The 16,483-nt window shown below is 37.6% G+C and overlaps 1 protein-coding gene across 1 annotated transcript in view; it reads right to left on the bottom strand.

The window, feature by feature from the left end:
• The window catches only part of LOC107661232 (ADP-ribosylation factor-like protein 15), a 129,904-nt gene that overhangs the window by 78,334 nt on the left and 35,087 nt on the right, over nucleotides 1-16,483 (bottom strand). Inside the window, exons 3-4 of the mRNA XM_016450730.1 lie at nucleotides 6,504-6,648; nucleotides 5,033-5,092 (exon numbers count right to left, since the gene is read on the bottom strand). Coding sequence (XP_016306216.1) covers nucleotides 5,033-5,092; nucleotides 6,504-6,648 — 205 coding nt within the window. The remainder of the gene's footprint in view (nucleotides 1-5,032; nucleotides 5,093-6,503; nucleotides 6,649-16,483) is intronic.

Raw genomic sequence — 16,483 nt, 5'->3', positions numbered from 1 at the left:
ATTAATAGAAAAATGTTTGGAAATGTAAACTGATATTTCCTACTGACACACTACAGCAAAAGATAGAAATAACTGGCTTAAAATTATTTTTTGTTGGTGAAAATACTAGTGGCCTAAGATTTTTGCACAGTAGTGTGTGTGTGTGTGTGTGTGTGTGTGTGTGTCAGTCACAAACTGAAATCTAAAATCAGCTACACGTGAATTTATGAGTCACAACATTATATTGTGCAGTATGAAAATGGACATTTGTGAGATTAATAAATTAGTGTTTTAGGGTGCTTTCACACCTGTAGATCGATTGCTTTGTTCCGAAACAGAGATTAAAATTATTACAAGGTTGCTTTTTATTCTTGGTGCGGCTCGCTTTCACACGGCAAAGTTTCTAAAAGGACCAAATTCGTTAATACAAGTCACGCGCGAGTAAACTGTCCTCTCATTGGTCAACGTTTCACGGATTATTTTCCGGGATTCCACTAGCTGTCACGCATGTCATCCGTCACGACAGCTTCGCGGGCTTAAGTGCGGGTGGATAATTTATTTGAAGCTGCGGATTCGGGTGATGTTTTAGCTCATCCGCGCATCACTACTGTGCCAGGCCCAGTGGGATGTTTCTGTCTTCTTAAGCACTGGTTGAAAGGAGGGACAGTAGCCGCCAACTGCATCTAGCTTACTTTGAAAAAGTATATACACACAATGATATCTACAGAATGAACATGTGAGTAGCCTACAAATGATTGTGAAAATCCCTAAGCCTAAAAATTCCTCTAACATAACGCATATTTATGAGACATTCACAGGTTCATTTTGAAGTATTAGCAAAACAACAAAGCTAATGCTTTTCACAGAACTTACGTAATTACCCATTATACATTGTGATACAGCCTGGTTCGTTGGTCCGTTTGATTGGATTGCTTTCTCACTACAACCGAACCGCTCCAGAGTTCGTTTTCAATCGAGCCGAGACCACCTCGTTCAGGCGATCTCGGACCGATTGTTTTGGCGCGGATCCGAGCGCGATTGCCGTGTTCACATATGCCCAAACGAACTGAGCTAAGGGGGGAAACGCGCCAGGTTCCCGAAACAAAGGGCCAGGTGTGAAAGCAAAATAACTTTAACTGAGTGTTAGATGACCACAAAGGTAATCTAAATGTAAAAATAAGGAAAATGAGTAAGCACACATTAAAATTTTCTTAATATCACCCAAACATCTATAAAAAATATTTTGTATTACATCATATTTTCCAGTCTAAACCAGCAGATAACTTTTATCAGGGCCCTTAAGTTGCTGAAGTAGCCACTTAGTCACTAGAGTTGCTAAAGTGCTTTAAGTGCATCAAGAAGGGCAGAGATGATTGTCTATATTTCAAAATAAAAAAGGAAATTCATTTCACTGGTACACATCTATCTCTAAATAAAAAAACACATTAAATCAATATATAAACTTATATATAAACTATATTTATATATAAATATTATATATATTCCCATATATATAAACTATATTTCATTTCTCCATTCAGCAAATATTATTTTTATTGAAGAACAATTATTGGGACTTCTGGAATCACAAAATGGATTGTGGTTAGTTAAATATATCAGTATTCCTAAAAAAAAAGTCTAAAAATAAGCAACAGAAATATCTTGGGTCTTTGAGTCAAAAAGGTTGAGAACCACTGATCTAGGTGCACAGCAGAATAATAATTAGTTTCACCAAGAGTAGAGACATCTCAGTAGGTTATATGCAACAAAGACCAAAGTAAGGCGGTTAATGGGGCAGCATAAAAACACATGAACAACACATATTTTACAGCTGCATTCCCTTTCAGGTACTCTGCAAACTTTCAGTCAAAGCAGATGTGTCCTGCTCCAGGTGATACATCAGCCTCATCTTAAAGATCACTGGAGGCCACAATCCATTAAAACATCCCTGGGGGCTCTGACCTCACCTACTGGAGAAGCTTCATTTCACGGCCCTCTATATGCATTTCAGATTTAGCCAGGCCTCCCTTTGGTTTACTGTGTTCTCTATCCCTGTTGTTTTTCTTTAAGTGGGCTCTTGATTCCGTTGCGCTGGTAGGGCCACTTGTCATGATACAGAGTGCACCTGTAATGTCCCCTGCGACCCACAAAACACATAAATCACTTCAAAGAGCGGCTCCCCTAACATTCTCATAAAAAGAGTCAGTCTCTGATTTATTTCTCTCTCCACAGATCTCTTTCTGTTTAGCAGTCCTACAACAACAAACATTTTCCAACATTGTACCTGCACTCTAAAAAATGCTGGGTTATTTTTCTACCCAACTGCTAGGCTGAGCCTGTTGGGTCATATGTTGGATTGCTTTTTTCCAGTGCTCGGTAGTTTTTGTGTTACCCAGCCATTGGGTTAGTGGTTGGGTCCATCTCACTGACCGCTAAAACTATACACCCTCCCCCTCCCTCCGACAAATCAACCAAGCATGTGGTTACATAAACTGATTTTATTCGTTATAATACTAAATTTAATTTATTTTGATGCTAAAATATGTTCTCTATTCTCAGTACTGTTTGTTTATGGGCAGGTTATGAAGTCAGTCACAGCATCTTTCAGTTACAAGTGAAACGTGAGGTGGCGGTCTGAGGTTCGCAGTTCCCCCACCGAACAGCGCAGCCCATCATCGGCTCAGATTTTGGCGACACAGCGGCATGAGAATCAGCACTATTTTGGTTAAAGGGGATAACAGAGAAGTTGAGAGAATGGTTGAATACACTTGAATTAAAATGTTACTTTTAAATGTTACATTTTTGTATTCCTAAAATGCTTTTTTAACTAGTTTAAATGTATGTAATATTGCAAATTATGCTTTATTCACCCAAATAAATTAAATTTGTCTTAAATTTTTGTCAATGGATGTGCTTGCTTATTAATAAGTGCTCATCTTTTGATTATTGATGTTGCCTCTAGTAATTCTGTGTGTGATTTTTTCATTTCCAGCCCATTTTAAACCAGCAATATAATAATTTTTACACAATAGTTGAGTTAAAAATAAAACAACCCATCATGTTGGGTAAAACATTTAACCCAACCAGCTGGGTCAAAATAACCCAGCATGTGTTCTGTCCAATATTTACCCAGCACTGGGTTGCAAAATAACCCAGCAATGGTTGTTTTTAAACCAGCATCTCATATCCGGCCCAAACGAACCGTCCCATCAGATTAGATATATATGTAAAATCGAGGGGTTGAAAGAAGCTGAGATTTTGATTGATAATTTAAATATTCGATTCATATTACCAACAAGGTAAAAATCAACTCCAAAACAATGTCTGATATGCATGATAATGTGTCTTCTACCGAGGTGAAAAGGGGTGAAATACCCAAAATTAAGCCACTTTCTGTAACAATCATGTACAGATATTTAACAGATGCAGATGAGACAGCTATGTAATTCTGACAAAACAATATTTTGTATTGTGCATTTAATAAAATAAAGTATTTCCAATACTTATTTTAATGTGTCAAACGACCCATGGACTCTGGTAAACCTGCCAATGTTACTACATCTAAGGGATGAAGTTGGTATCAGGGGCATGACATTGGATTGGTTCTTTTCATACCATTCGGATAGATCAGTAAAGGTGATGATTGGAAATTCGTCCTCCTCCTCTGCACCACTCACATGTGGGGTACCTCAGGGGTCACTTTTGGGACCTATTTTTTTGGTTTGTATATGCTCCCCTTGGGTTCTATCATGAGGAAATATATTATTTTGTATCACTGTTATGCTGACGATACCCAGATTTACATCCCTCTTAGCTCTGATAACACTTATTCTGACCTTTTCAAATGTTTAGAAGATATCAAATGCTTCGAAATGCAAGCATTGCAAATGCAATAAACTTTCTTTGTATTACTTTTATCCATGCATTTATCTCTTCTAGACTAGATTATTGCAATGCACTTTATATGGGTCTCAACCAGTCCTCGCATCTCTTCACTGGTTACCGGTGCTGTATAGGATCCATTTTAAGATTTTATTATTTGTTTTTAAAGCATTAAATGGTGTATCACCGTCATATCTGTCTGAACTTCTCAGCTACCAACAATCTTCTCGAACTCTCAGATCCTCTGATAAACTCCTCCTACATATACCTCACTCTCACTTGAAGTTTAAGGGGGATCATGCCTGATCGTAGCTCTGTAGCTGCTATTCCTTGGCTATTGGATGAATAGTATTTTATATATTGTAATGTGTACTAACTTTTTTTATGGGTTATTTGTTGTTGTTTTTGTCTTTCATTTATTTTCTTACTTCTTTATAGTATCTAAATTATTTGTTTATGTATAGCGCTTTGGTAGACACTAGACGTTTGACCTAAATAACAAAAAAATTACAAGGTAAAAAAGTGTGTTTGTTTTTAAAGAATTAACTTTGTTTTTCAAATTAAATTTTCTTACTCCCAATTTTTTTTTTATATCTTTTTTTTAAGTATAAGTATAAATATATATTTTGTTGGGGTTTATGCTAGAAAAAAAAATCAGGGTGCTAAAGCTAAAGTAAAATCAAGCAACTAAACTTAATTCAAAACTTAATTTTTTGCTATTTTAGTAAAACTAGATAAAAAACACTGATCAAGAAAATGATTACTTTGCTGTGTCAACACAAAATATGCTAGCTGGTCAAATCATATTTGTTTATTCTATGAATGCCACAAACAGAAAACTGAAGGCACGTGTGTGGCTATCACAGGCATCAACTTGTTATTTCCCAGCTTCCCCTGTTTGCAAGCCCTTCTGCCAAAAGAGACACAATATTTATTTACTTAGCAAACACCTACTAAACTTGACTGACTTGTAATGTCTTACTCTTTACACCCTCTGTGCAGCTGTGGTTTTACTGGGAAGTAGGAGACACTGAGGTAAGCACCCCTTCTTAGAGTTCAGGTGGCTAAACTAAGAGATCTGTCCCAGAGACCACTGGATTAGCATGGCAACAGTCTTCTTTATACTGCTTGGAGAAGAGATGATGATTTTTGGTCTGTTTGTTCTCATTACCTCCTAGTTCCTTCACATTCAGTATTGCATTTTCGAATGGCACTGCCTTGATGCTGAAACCTGTGAAAGAAAACATGCTCATGTTAAAATTTCACAAACTTTGTGGTAAAGGACAATGTTTGAAGTATATATTGAATTATGAATTATATTACTATATATAAAAAAAGAAAGAATCTAAGAATCTAAGTTTTGAATGACATGAGGTTGCATTGATAATGACATCTGTGGAACATGCGATGGGACTGACCAAATCTAGACATGTATATGGGTGGTTTTTGCTACAGCGCTTTTAGCAACGTTTTTAACCTACAATAATAATGCAATTTAATTATCAAAAGATACATCCACTTTTTTTCCACTTGTGCAATGGGCATGAGGCTTCTGATTGACATTAAACACAGAAGACATTCACTTTGACATTACATCCGTTGTGTTAGTTTCTCACCAATGCATACAGAGGCAAACAGGGCAGACATTTGGTACTGATTAATGCAACTGAAAACATGTGAGACTGAACCTCCAAAGCCCACATTAATTTAAAGCTAATGTTCATGAGGTAAGTTTCATCAAATGCTCAACAGGTGAGAGTAAATATGTCATGAACAGGAGAGAAGCTCTATCTAGGTCTGTTTTTGCAGACTAGCGACTCTGACAACTTAATCTAACCATATTTCCATGTAAGTCTGCCAAATAACACTTCGCTTTTGTAATTACTGCTTCACTAGACAGCCCAAGACAGGTGTTCGCTCCAAAGACAAAGGGCGGCCATCATTGGGTGCACATTCTGGCTTTGTGTATCGTCTAGTGTGCTGTATACATCACACTCCGATTGTTGAAATGTGCCAAAGAAAGCCTGACACAATTGTGTCTTCTCTTGTGAAAAGAACCATTTGTGTTGTTGGTAAAAACGGAAGTGATGTCTTCCATCTCAAGAGGTGAAGAAATTCATGGATACACCAGCCTGTCGCCAATGGCTCTAATGAAATCAACACTCTTGTCACAAGGAAGAAAGTCTATGTGACAAAACCCAGATGTTCTCAAAAAAAGACACATACATATGCTCTTTCTTTGGTAAAGTAGCATAGTGCTCAAATGGAGGCTCTGAGGTAACCTGCAGCAATAACGTTACACAGCTTTCAGTACTCAGAGAGGTAGAAAAGCACATTTTTTCAGATTTTTCAGATGTTCCAGAGCGCTGGGAAAGTGTAGTGCCGGAGATATGATATATGTACTGAGTACAAATGTGGAGGCTTAGGCAAACTCACTGCAAAAATAGTTGTTGGAATGATTTTTCACATTTGTTTGAGAAACAGGAGCTGGGGCTTGTATTACTTGTAAATTCTTAGACTAAGTCTTTTTAGGTCTCGGGGCTAAATATGTGATTTGTCTCTCATATTTTGTTCCTTTGAAAAGCATGTTTTGTTCACTTAAAAATGCTGCAGTACAAAGCTGCAGAGAACTGTTATATTACCTGCAGTTGGTACTGTGCCATCACTGATCTCATTGCACAAGCGAGATAACAGACTGGTCTTGCCGGCTCCACTCAGTCCAATGCACACGAGATCATACTCTGGTCTAGGAGGAGGGGGGGTCATACAGCACAACTTCTGGAGACACTAATAAATAAATTAAAAAAACAACAACAGAGAAGATAAACATGGTTAGTGACAATGAATGGTGCACTTTTCACTAGCATGCTGATAAGGCTAAAATGAACAATTTAAGCATGTTTGCCAAAGAAGACAGCCTGAAAATAAACTGAGGAGCATGAGCTGACAAACGCTAATGAAGTTCTAAATAAAGACGTCTGCTGATGCCAATGAACTAATGCAGTGATTTGAAAGCAACACATCTGGAGGAGAACTCCTGAACTCACAATAAAATGACTTCACTGACAAAATGGGATATGAAATTCACCACACAGCTGTTGCTTTCTCAGTGACCACGTTTACGTGTGTCCCTTCAACTCTGGCCATTTAATGTCCAAGAGTGCATTTTTATTAAAACTGATTTGTAACTTTTTGTTATATGAAGATCACATTAAAAACATTATTGGAAATTTTTTACTATGAGATTTATTTATTTTTTTGCTGTTTTAAAAATATTTTTTTTGTGCAGATTTTATTGTTTTACAAATAGGAAAAAAGACAGTATTTTGTGTGAAAATAACACCAATGACTGTGACTGTCCCAGATATGAAGTCATTTCCACCTCAATGAACAATTCTGCTGTTTCAAAAGTGAGTGTACTTGTTCAACAAGGAGATAACAGTATCAGTGAATAACATGCTTGAGATGAAATATGAGAATTAAATTGACAGAAAAGACAAGACAATCTTTTTTTAAATCATCTGGAGATCATACTGAAAAAGCCAACAGAATGACGGAAAAGGTGTTTACATGTGGTGTTTACATTGGGTTTTGCTTAAACCATTTATGACCTTTGCCTGATAAAAGAATAATGTTTATTGAGTTTACTAGACCTTACAGGTTGTATGAGGGTTATTAAGCATAACTGGTGTAAGATTGTGCATCTAAACAAACTAGATGATTTACTGCCTCTCCTGCACTAATGTGGCTGAGACCTCCTTTCCTATTGCTTGATATTAGGGCAGGCTTTATTGTAGAATTTGCTTGCCCTAACATGTAAAATAGACTGTTACCATACAGTCTAACGCAGTCTGTGTCTGTTTAGGGGGGAGGGTGTGGAAAAGAGAGAGAGAGGCAGGATTCTGAAAGCTTGTGGCCTCATGGCAGCAGACAGACCTGTCACTTTATGAATCACTGTCTTTGACTGGAGGCCTGCTGGGAGACATTAGAAGGCAAATGCTGTGTGAACCGTGAATGGGACGGTTAAAGCCGGTGTGGAGAGATCAGTATACAGAACTAAAAAGATATATCTTTTATTAGCAGGACAGAACTAGTCTGGGCCAGGCAGGGCTTGATTCTGCCCTTCACCTCTGGATTTTTTCATTCCACATGGAAACATACTCGTTGTAGTCTCTATATAAAGAGCAGTTTCTTTCTAAATAGACAAATAGACAAATGTAAATGTTATGCATTCTCATAAAGCAACATTACATTCCTAAAGGGCAAAAATATATCTGGCCAAAATATATTTTACATATAAGCTAAAATTTATGTTGTAAAGAGTGTGGATTAAGGAAATATATTTGTTAAATTTGTTCACATATTTCTTTTAAATGGCAAGCTATTGCATTTCATATGGACAATAAAATGCATTTCCAATCTTAAAATACATTTAAATTGTACTGGATTGGAGAGATATTAAAAATAGAAGGAAACAGAAGTTACATCCAAAATGATCAAAAAATAGATTTATGTAAATGTGTTTTTAAATCCATAAGAGCAGTATTTTTTTGAACATTTTTGGTTATTCTGGGACATATTTAAAAATATCTGGAAAAAATATATATTTTGCTGTATGAGTTTGTGTGACTTTGTGTAAAGTGCCGTTAGTCAAAACTTCTAAATTCTGCCACAGAGCCCCATCTTCTAACGTTACAGCTCACTCATGTATTATGTAATTCTTCCTGAATCCTAATAGGGACAGCAAAGGCTTGTAGGCAAACAAATGTGTCATTTTCTCTGGTGCTCTTCCATCACTAAAATCCTAAATGGCTTTCACAGGCCCTTCACAGGAACAGCCACAGAGAGGCCGCCCTACATAATCGGTCGGCCGCATATGCTTCTGCTTTGTCACACAGCAACCTGGACATCTGGTTCTGTAAGAGGCTGATGAATTTACCCTATTCACCCCACCTTCACTTACAGTGCTCAGATGGGATGATAAATTTACATCAGTTGCTAAAGGCACGTCCTGGAGCTTTGACCCCACAGCCCATCAGGGTTCCCACAGGAGCACAGGGCCACACACTTCAGCGCCCCATGTTGTTGCAAGAGAGCAAAATAAAGGATTTCCCAGGTGTCCGAGAAGAGAAGTCACATTTAAAACAACTGTTTGGTCAGGATTTTTCTCGTGCCAGTGAGGCAGGTTGAAACAGACACTCCTGCCAAAAAGGGTTTCTATATGTCGAGAAATGCTAACTCTTGATTGATTCTTTTGGCTCTCGTCATATTGGACGCATTTTAATTGTTCATGAGCCACGAGACATTACCTCACCGATGTTGGGGCAGTTGTAAAAGCTGATGAACTGCTTTTTATGTAAATGAAGATGTTTGAAGGTATAAATATTCCAGACTGACAACAGCTGTGACACGGCACTGACACATTTTTAGATTAAATGTTTCGCTAAAAGGTATACGCAAAAAAAAAAAAAACTCTCAAGCCCCCTTATCCCACGCAGTTTTCTATTTAAAAAAAGATGTCAAGACATCAAACGGCCGATGTAATTAAAAGGCCTGGCTGAGTTCCAAACCCTGGCACCAAAACAAAGATACGACAGCGCTAGAATCCAGAACGGCAGACAGGAGAACACAGCTGGGCCAAATCCACTCAGCATTGCCACAATATTGAATCTGCAGCCCTTATGGAAGCAACACTGAACAATGCGCCACTGCAAAAACAACTCCCTGCCTGCCAATTTCTACTGAATGGACCCCTTGGCTGAGTGAAGGGGACCCTGTCTGCTCCATGCAATAAAGAAAAACAGTCGTCTGACTTCCATCATGAGAAAAGTAACATGCTCTGCATTCTGCCGCTCTGGAGCATAGTGAATAGCAGCGACAACAGCGATCGCTCTGCGGGGTTATTGGCCAAAGGCTTAATCCTTACAGACACATACTGTATAGAGATACTGTTGGTTGGGGGGAGGGGGGTCTAAAGGGTCCGTCTGCCCCCCGGACATGCGATGGCCAGCCGTTGCTCACTTGTCTGCTCTATTTTAAATGACAGCTTTGTATTTTTAGAGCCAATAAATGAGGGGGTGAAAGCAAGGGAAGCACCACGCAGACAGACAGGGCTCACATTTCACTCATTTGCCCTCTGAGAGTGTGAAGACAGAGCAGACGTCTGCCATTGAAGCATCGGGCAGTGATGCCATCCTGTTTGCCCCACCTGCGCCTCTATGCATCGCCCATTGCCATGGCTTTGACGGTGACACTGTTTGGCACCTCAAAGGATTTCTGCATTCTTGCACCTCAAAAAATGACAATTCTCTTATTTACTCATCCTCATATCGTTACAAATATGTACATTGTTATTTTGACCATGGAATACAAAACAACAATCATTTTTAAAGAATCTTCATATACATTTTTCATATACAATAAATGTTAATAACATTAAAAAGTACCATTGGTAATTAATACATAAATTAATAAAATAACTAATGGTGATTTATGACCTGCACGAGGGGGCTTAAGTTTGGGTCTTTTCTAAGGATACACAATATATCATTATTATATCAGTTATTGGCAGATATTATAGTTTTTTATTTAAATTTATTGGATATGCATCAGATGATATTGAATCGTGGATGTTAATTTTCCCTATTTTTACATTTAAATTACCTTTGCCATCATCCAATGGTCACTTAAAGTTTATTTAAAATATTTTTTTAATGTTTTTAAGGCATAAATAATCTTTGTAATCTTTGTCAAATATCAATATTAATATTTATTTTTAATACTGTACATTATAATGTTATAATTCACTTGTAGCAATTAACATTTTTATGTAGAGAAAATAGAATGTAGACATATAGAATTTCAGTATCAGGCTTTTAGCAGTATCAGTATACATGAAAATAATTATCTGCTTATTGGTATCAGACAGAACTTTTAGATGAATCTTCCTTACATAATGCTAGCGTCTTGGCCTATAGCACAACTGTAGACCACACAAGGTTCACATTTCCTAACATTGTGAGTTCTGCACTGAATGAAATTCATCTAACTTGTTTGTTAATGGTGAGGGTGTACTACCAGCAGTAATGTCACATCTTTTGCGGTGTAATGTGAATGGAGAATTTCATTTGGGCTGAATAGGTACTGAATTCAGCACAAACCTGAGCCAATATGAATCCCCTTCCAATGCCACATGCATCAGTTTCATCTTTCACTGATCGGGAGGGTGTGTCTCTGGAAGTAAAGACATAGATCATCTACTGCTTTCAATCGATGGCACGCTCAAGTAAGCCCCCCTTTGCCAGATCGGCGTATTCCATCTTGCTATTAATTCAGGGTGTGGAAGTAACCTGCACTAGATTTAATGGCACATTGGGAAATTATTAGCCAAAACTTGTGCCAGCAATGATCAACAAATATAAAAATGCCTAGCTGTAATCAATCATAGCAAAGAGTCAAACAGCTTCAGGTCATGCCAAAACAAGTCCATAATGAACAACATCTGATAAAAATAGCACTGCGGAGTGGAAAATGTTGCAGTAAAATTAGCACAGGTCCACATTCACTACAGGACATCATATTTCACCATCCAAAACCAGCCTTATTAAGCGAAATGTGCCAAATGCAATATAGCATGAAGTTGAATAACAAGGCAACTAAAAAGCAGTATCAACTGCACAACCCTCATAATGTCTGGAGACTGACTTGTTTACAGACTTTATTTCTCGTTATTACTGCTATATCTTGTAATTGTAACTTTATATCTCAAAGCTGACTATTTCTCATTACTGCTGCTATATCATGTAATTGTGACTAATTCTTGTAATTGTGACTTTATCTCTCAAAAATAACCTTTTCTTGTAATGGTGAATTCGTATCTCAAAGCTGACTTTCTCATAATTGTAACTATTTCTAATAATTGCAACTTTATATTTTTAAACTGTCACAATTACAACTTTTATATTATCCTTTGTAATGGGATTCCATACAAGTTATTACTTTCCCTATTATTTTCCCTTCACATTTTTACATGTTTTTTGACTAAACAACTGGCAGGAATGTATTGTCACAATATGTAAACCAATCAGGAAATCTTAGCAAGTAACATTTAGCCTATTGCATTTATTCCTTATACATATCTGGACCACAATGAATGAAATTACAAAGTTATGAATTTCAAGGTTAAAAATTGGTTTATAATCAATTCTCATAAGATCAAATGTCAAAGTATGTAAAGCGAAAAATGTAAAGAATGTAAAGCGGTCATTACAAGGGTCTTGGGGTCTCCCTGATTTCAAATAGTGCACAAATATTTTTAAAACGTACACATGATCTGCAGTTATGCCAACATCAGTATCTTTTACTGCAGTAATTACAATGTTGATGCTTTTCCAGGGTGTTTTGGGGTCAGTCAGGTTTGTTTTTATTGTGTCCAAAACAGACTACAGTAAGGGCCAATGAGCTTGCGAGCGGGGGAGGGGCAGTCGGGAGCGACACCAGACACAGACACAGACCCAGGCAGACCAGTCTGAGCCTGGCATTCCCAAACAGACCTCACTATCATCCCAGCCGGCGACCCTTCCCTGCCCAGACACCCGCTAGCAACACTTGTCTGCAGGGCTCAGAGGTGACCTTTGAATTGACAGTGCTTTATATGGATGTCCAGATGGAGCAACAGTGTAATACACACCAGCCATAACACGGTTCTGACTACACTCCAGCTCATAGTGAGAGTCCATGGCAGTCTGGGGTGATGGGGGTTTACCTTCATTCATCTTTTTTCTCTTCATGTTGATGTTTGTGGCTTACAGAGGGTTGGCAAGCGTAGGGCTGGGGGGAGCGGTTATATGGACTGTGATGGTGTGGGAGTTTGTGCCAGTAAAGTGGCGCGCCACATATGGAGAGAGGTGAAAAATACATGCCAGTTAGACTGTTGCGTCCACACTATATCTTGCTGTCGCCATACCAACCACAGGCTGGTTACTACAGTACAGTGTTGGGTAAATCTGTAAAGAAACTACGTTTGAAACTCAATGAGTTTCAAGTTCGCTGTGCGACTTGAAATAAAACCTGACGATATGTTTCCCATATTAAAGTATTTAGTGTATCCAAAATATGAAAACAGTTAGCTTTCATACTTCCTGAAAGCTGTGCTATACATTGAAAAAACCTTAATGAAACATTTATAGGCAAAAGTTTAACACTTACTTTTCTTAGAAATCTTTGCACACACATATTCCCCCAAGTCTCAGAAAAGAGTGTGCAAAAATTGGTACAAAAGCTTGCCACTTTTAGGGGCAGAGACAGTACAAAGTTGTCCCTTTAAGGGTACTTCCCAAGTGACAAGCTGCTGCCCCCATAAAAGTACAATTTTTGCACATTTTTCTGTATAATAAGAATTCAGAATTTTTGTTAATATCGTCTTTTGTACTGCTTTGCAACATGTTAGCCTGACAATGTGTATTTTCATACCTGCAACCTGAACCAGTGAAGATCCTCCACACTTCAAGAGCCACTTCATTGATGTTTAGTATATAGGGCTACAGCGCCCCCTAGCTACCACTGTATGTACTGTATTTACTTGTAGCTGACAAGCCCTGCTGTTTGTTATCCATCACAAACTGACCGTATTTTTTTCATTATTGATTTGTTTCAGGCTTTCTCAATATTGTCGTAATAGTAAACTGCACATATACACTTTGGCTTATCACACATTGAAACCATGCTTCATGAAACTGAATAACTGTGAGTTCACAGTGTCCAGATCAATTTTCTCTCTTTAAAAAAAAAAATAAAAAATCTGAACTTTTTCTGCTCAAAGTGCATTTCTTATATCATCACATTTTTGTACTAAAAACATAATGTTCCTAAACAGTCACATATTTGAAAAGAAAGAATATACAGTAAATTAGTATATGTGCTAGATAGTCACCCCAACCAATCACAAAATAAAAAAACAAATCTGGTTTTATAAGAGCTGCATGATTGAGAATTATTGAGGTGATCGAGAATTATTTCTCTAATAAACATCCCATAAGTAATGTCAAGCCCTTTCCTAACACAAGCCTTCAGACAGAGGTTAAAAACAGCCTTGGAAAAAATTTGGACTGAGGACGGGCAAAATATTTCCCAGTAGGTGATCCTCTTGCTGATATCAGGTTACTTGTGGCTGGCCACATGAATGAACCCCAGCAACCTACATACATGGGCATCTTCAGTTCCCCTTCAAGCCCTTAACTTAGCCCCCTTGGCCCTTTATCCAAAACAGGAGAAACCCTCAGACAATAGAGCGGTAGTCTCTACTGTCATGGCCCACAACAGGCCCCCCAGCTGCGCTCCACATGCACCACAAACACTTCAGCCTCATCACAGGGGATTATCAAACCCTGTGCAGCCATTGTTCTGACCTACCTTTGGTGGCTCGGCTTCACCAGAAAGCTGTCTTTTACTGGGCCATTTCTTTGGGTTGTAGCCCCCTATGTCTGCATAAGACCAATGTGTGGGGAGGTGACAAACCCCCAGAAAGGAAAGGGGGGTGGGGGGGCACGCAGCTGTAAATCTTGATGTCACCGACGGGAAGGCTGTTGCGGACCATTACCATAAATCTGACAAACGCTAATTTGATGGGAGGCTGTATCTGTCTGGGCTCAGGCTGGTCTAGACGGCCTATTGAGAGATCCTATGGCAAGGGGAATGTTTTGTTCCCCCACCAGGACCATCTGGATATAGCAATAAGTGGCAATCGGCACAGTTCACACACCGATCAAAGTGGGCCCTTGCACTTGTAATAGGTACATTCCCCAGCTCACCTTCCAATACACATGTACAGGTCATTTCAAAGAGGTTGTTTGTCATAAGATCATTTAGTAAGAATTATGCTAGAATCATAATCATCATGCTTGAATTGATTGGAAGTTGCCTTGACATGAATAGTTCACTTGAAAAAAAAAAATCGATAACACTTTCTATGAAGCCCGTATTTATAATACATTATAAGAGTATTCTTAAGGCATTATAATGAATGCATTATGTATTGTAAAAAAAATTATAATATGTTGTATATTTTCATGAGTAATCATAACAACAGTTTTAATGCATTATAATATTTACTTATTTGTGGTTATAGCTTTTAAGATTATGATTTATAATACACAATGAACACACTGCATCCACTTAACTTACAATGGATTAGCTTTCCCATAGTTATAATGTATTAAAAGTCTCATATCTTGCCATTGTTAACTTGTTACTTTACAAAGACCACTTCTAAATACTAACATCAACAATTACAACAATAATAATAAAACTAGTTTTTCTTTAACAGCCATAAGATCAGATCAGATATCTGATCAGATGAATGTGTAATATGGAACATTTGATTTTAACTATTTATTGTAATATCAGTAAGATAGTAAGATACTGTACAGATCTTGAATAAATAATGTCAAGATATGACTTATAATCAGGGTTTAAATTGGGCCGGGGCCGTCCGGGGCTGAGCCCGGCACATAGACTCCAGGGCTCGACATTAACGCTTCATTAACGCCAGACAAATAACATGATTAAAACATCAATAACCAAAAATAACTATGTAAACACCAAAACGCAAGTATTGTTTTGATTTTATTACATTTAGAGTAAGTGGCGAATAGTGGATATAGCTGTATATCTTATGCATCTATATTGACGGAATAAGGTTGCGCTGCTGAGGCAGGCTCACGCAGCCTCTCCAGGGGAAATCAAAACGAAACACTAAAAACTCAGCATCCTGATCGAGGTAAAAATTCTAAATGGAACGTTTTTCTATTTAAAATACAGTTAGTTAGGCAACATCACATAACGTTTTCACCATTACGACTGTTTAATAGTTCTATAAACAGTTCAATAAGAAAATACAATAATATTAGGTCATTTACATTTTAGGCGGAACACAGCGCACCTCACCTCACAGCAAACAGCCGATTCATTGATGATTGATTCCGTGTTTTGAACGAATCGGTTGAGTCAAAGTTTCATTAGCCCATGCATAAACATCTGATGAATCTGCCGTTTGAACGAATCGTTTGAATGAACAACTCAATGACTCACTCATTAAACGCTCACTACTGGCACCTACTGGCGTTTTAATTTCGTTGAAAAGTATCATTTCCACCATCATTTCTTGTTTGTATATTCAAAAATATTTTAAAGAATCTCATAATATTATTTAATGCAATTGTATTTTTCAGTGTAAATGATTTAATTTGATAACGTATAGATAATCACATTATTATAATTGAATTTATAGATCAAATGTAAGAATCTGAAATGAAAGTATTAATGAGATTAGTGGGAAAATGCCCTCTATAAAGGGGAAAAAAAAAAAAGCCCTTGGATAAAATATAAAAAACACGCGATTTATATCACAGGCAGCTGATAGAAAACTGATGAGAATATTGCTTCAGAATAAATCATATTTGCAAAAAAACAAAACACACACACACATATATACATATAAGCTATGATCAGAGTGATACCTCAGTATCTACTCATTTCCTTTGGGGGCCATACATCTGCCCTTATCTTCCCCTTCCTAATTCCCCTGTAACCACCATCTCTCCACCTGACCGAGGTTAGGTGGGAA

Source organism: Sinocyclocheilus anshuiensis, unplaced genomic scaffold, assembly GCF_001515605.1.
Source record: "Sinocyclocheilus anshuiensis isolate Anshui unplaced genomic scaffold, SAMN03320099.WGS_v1.1 scaffold1365, whole genome shotgun sequence".
In the NCBI taxonomy this organism is placed as follows: domain Eukaryota; kingdom Metazoa; phylum Chordata; class Actinopteri; order Cypriniformes; family Cyprinidae; genus Sinocyclocheilus; species Sinocyclocheilus anshuiensis.
This window is presented reverse-complemented; position numbering and strand designations above follow the sequence as displayed.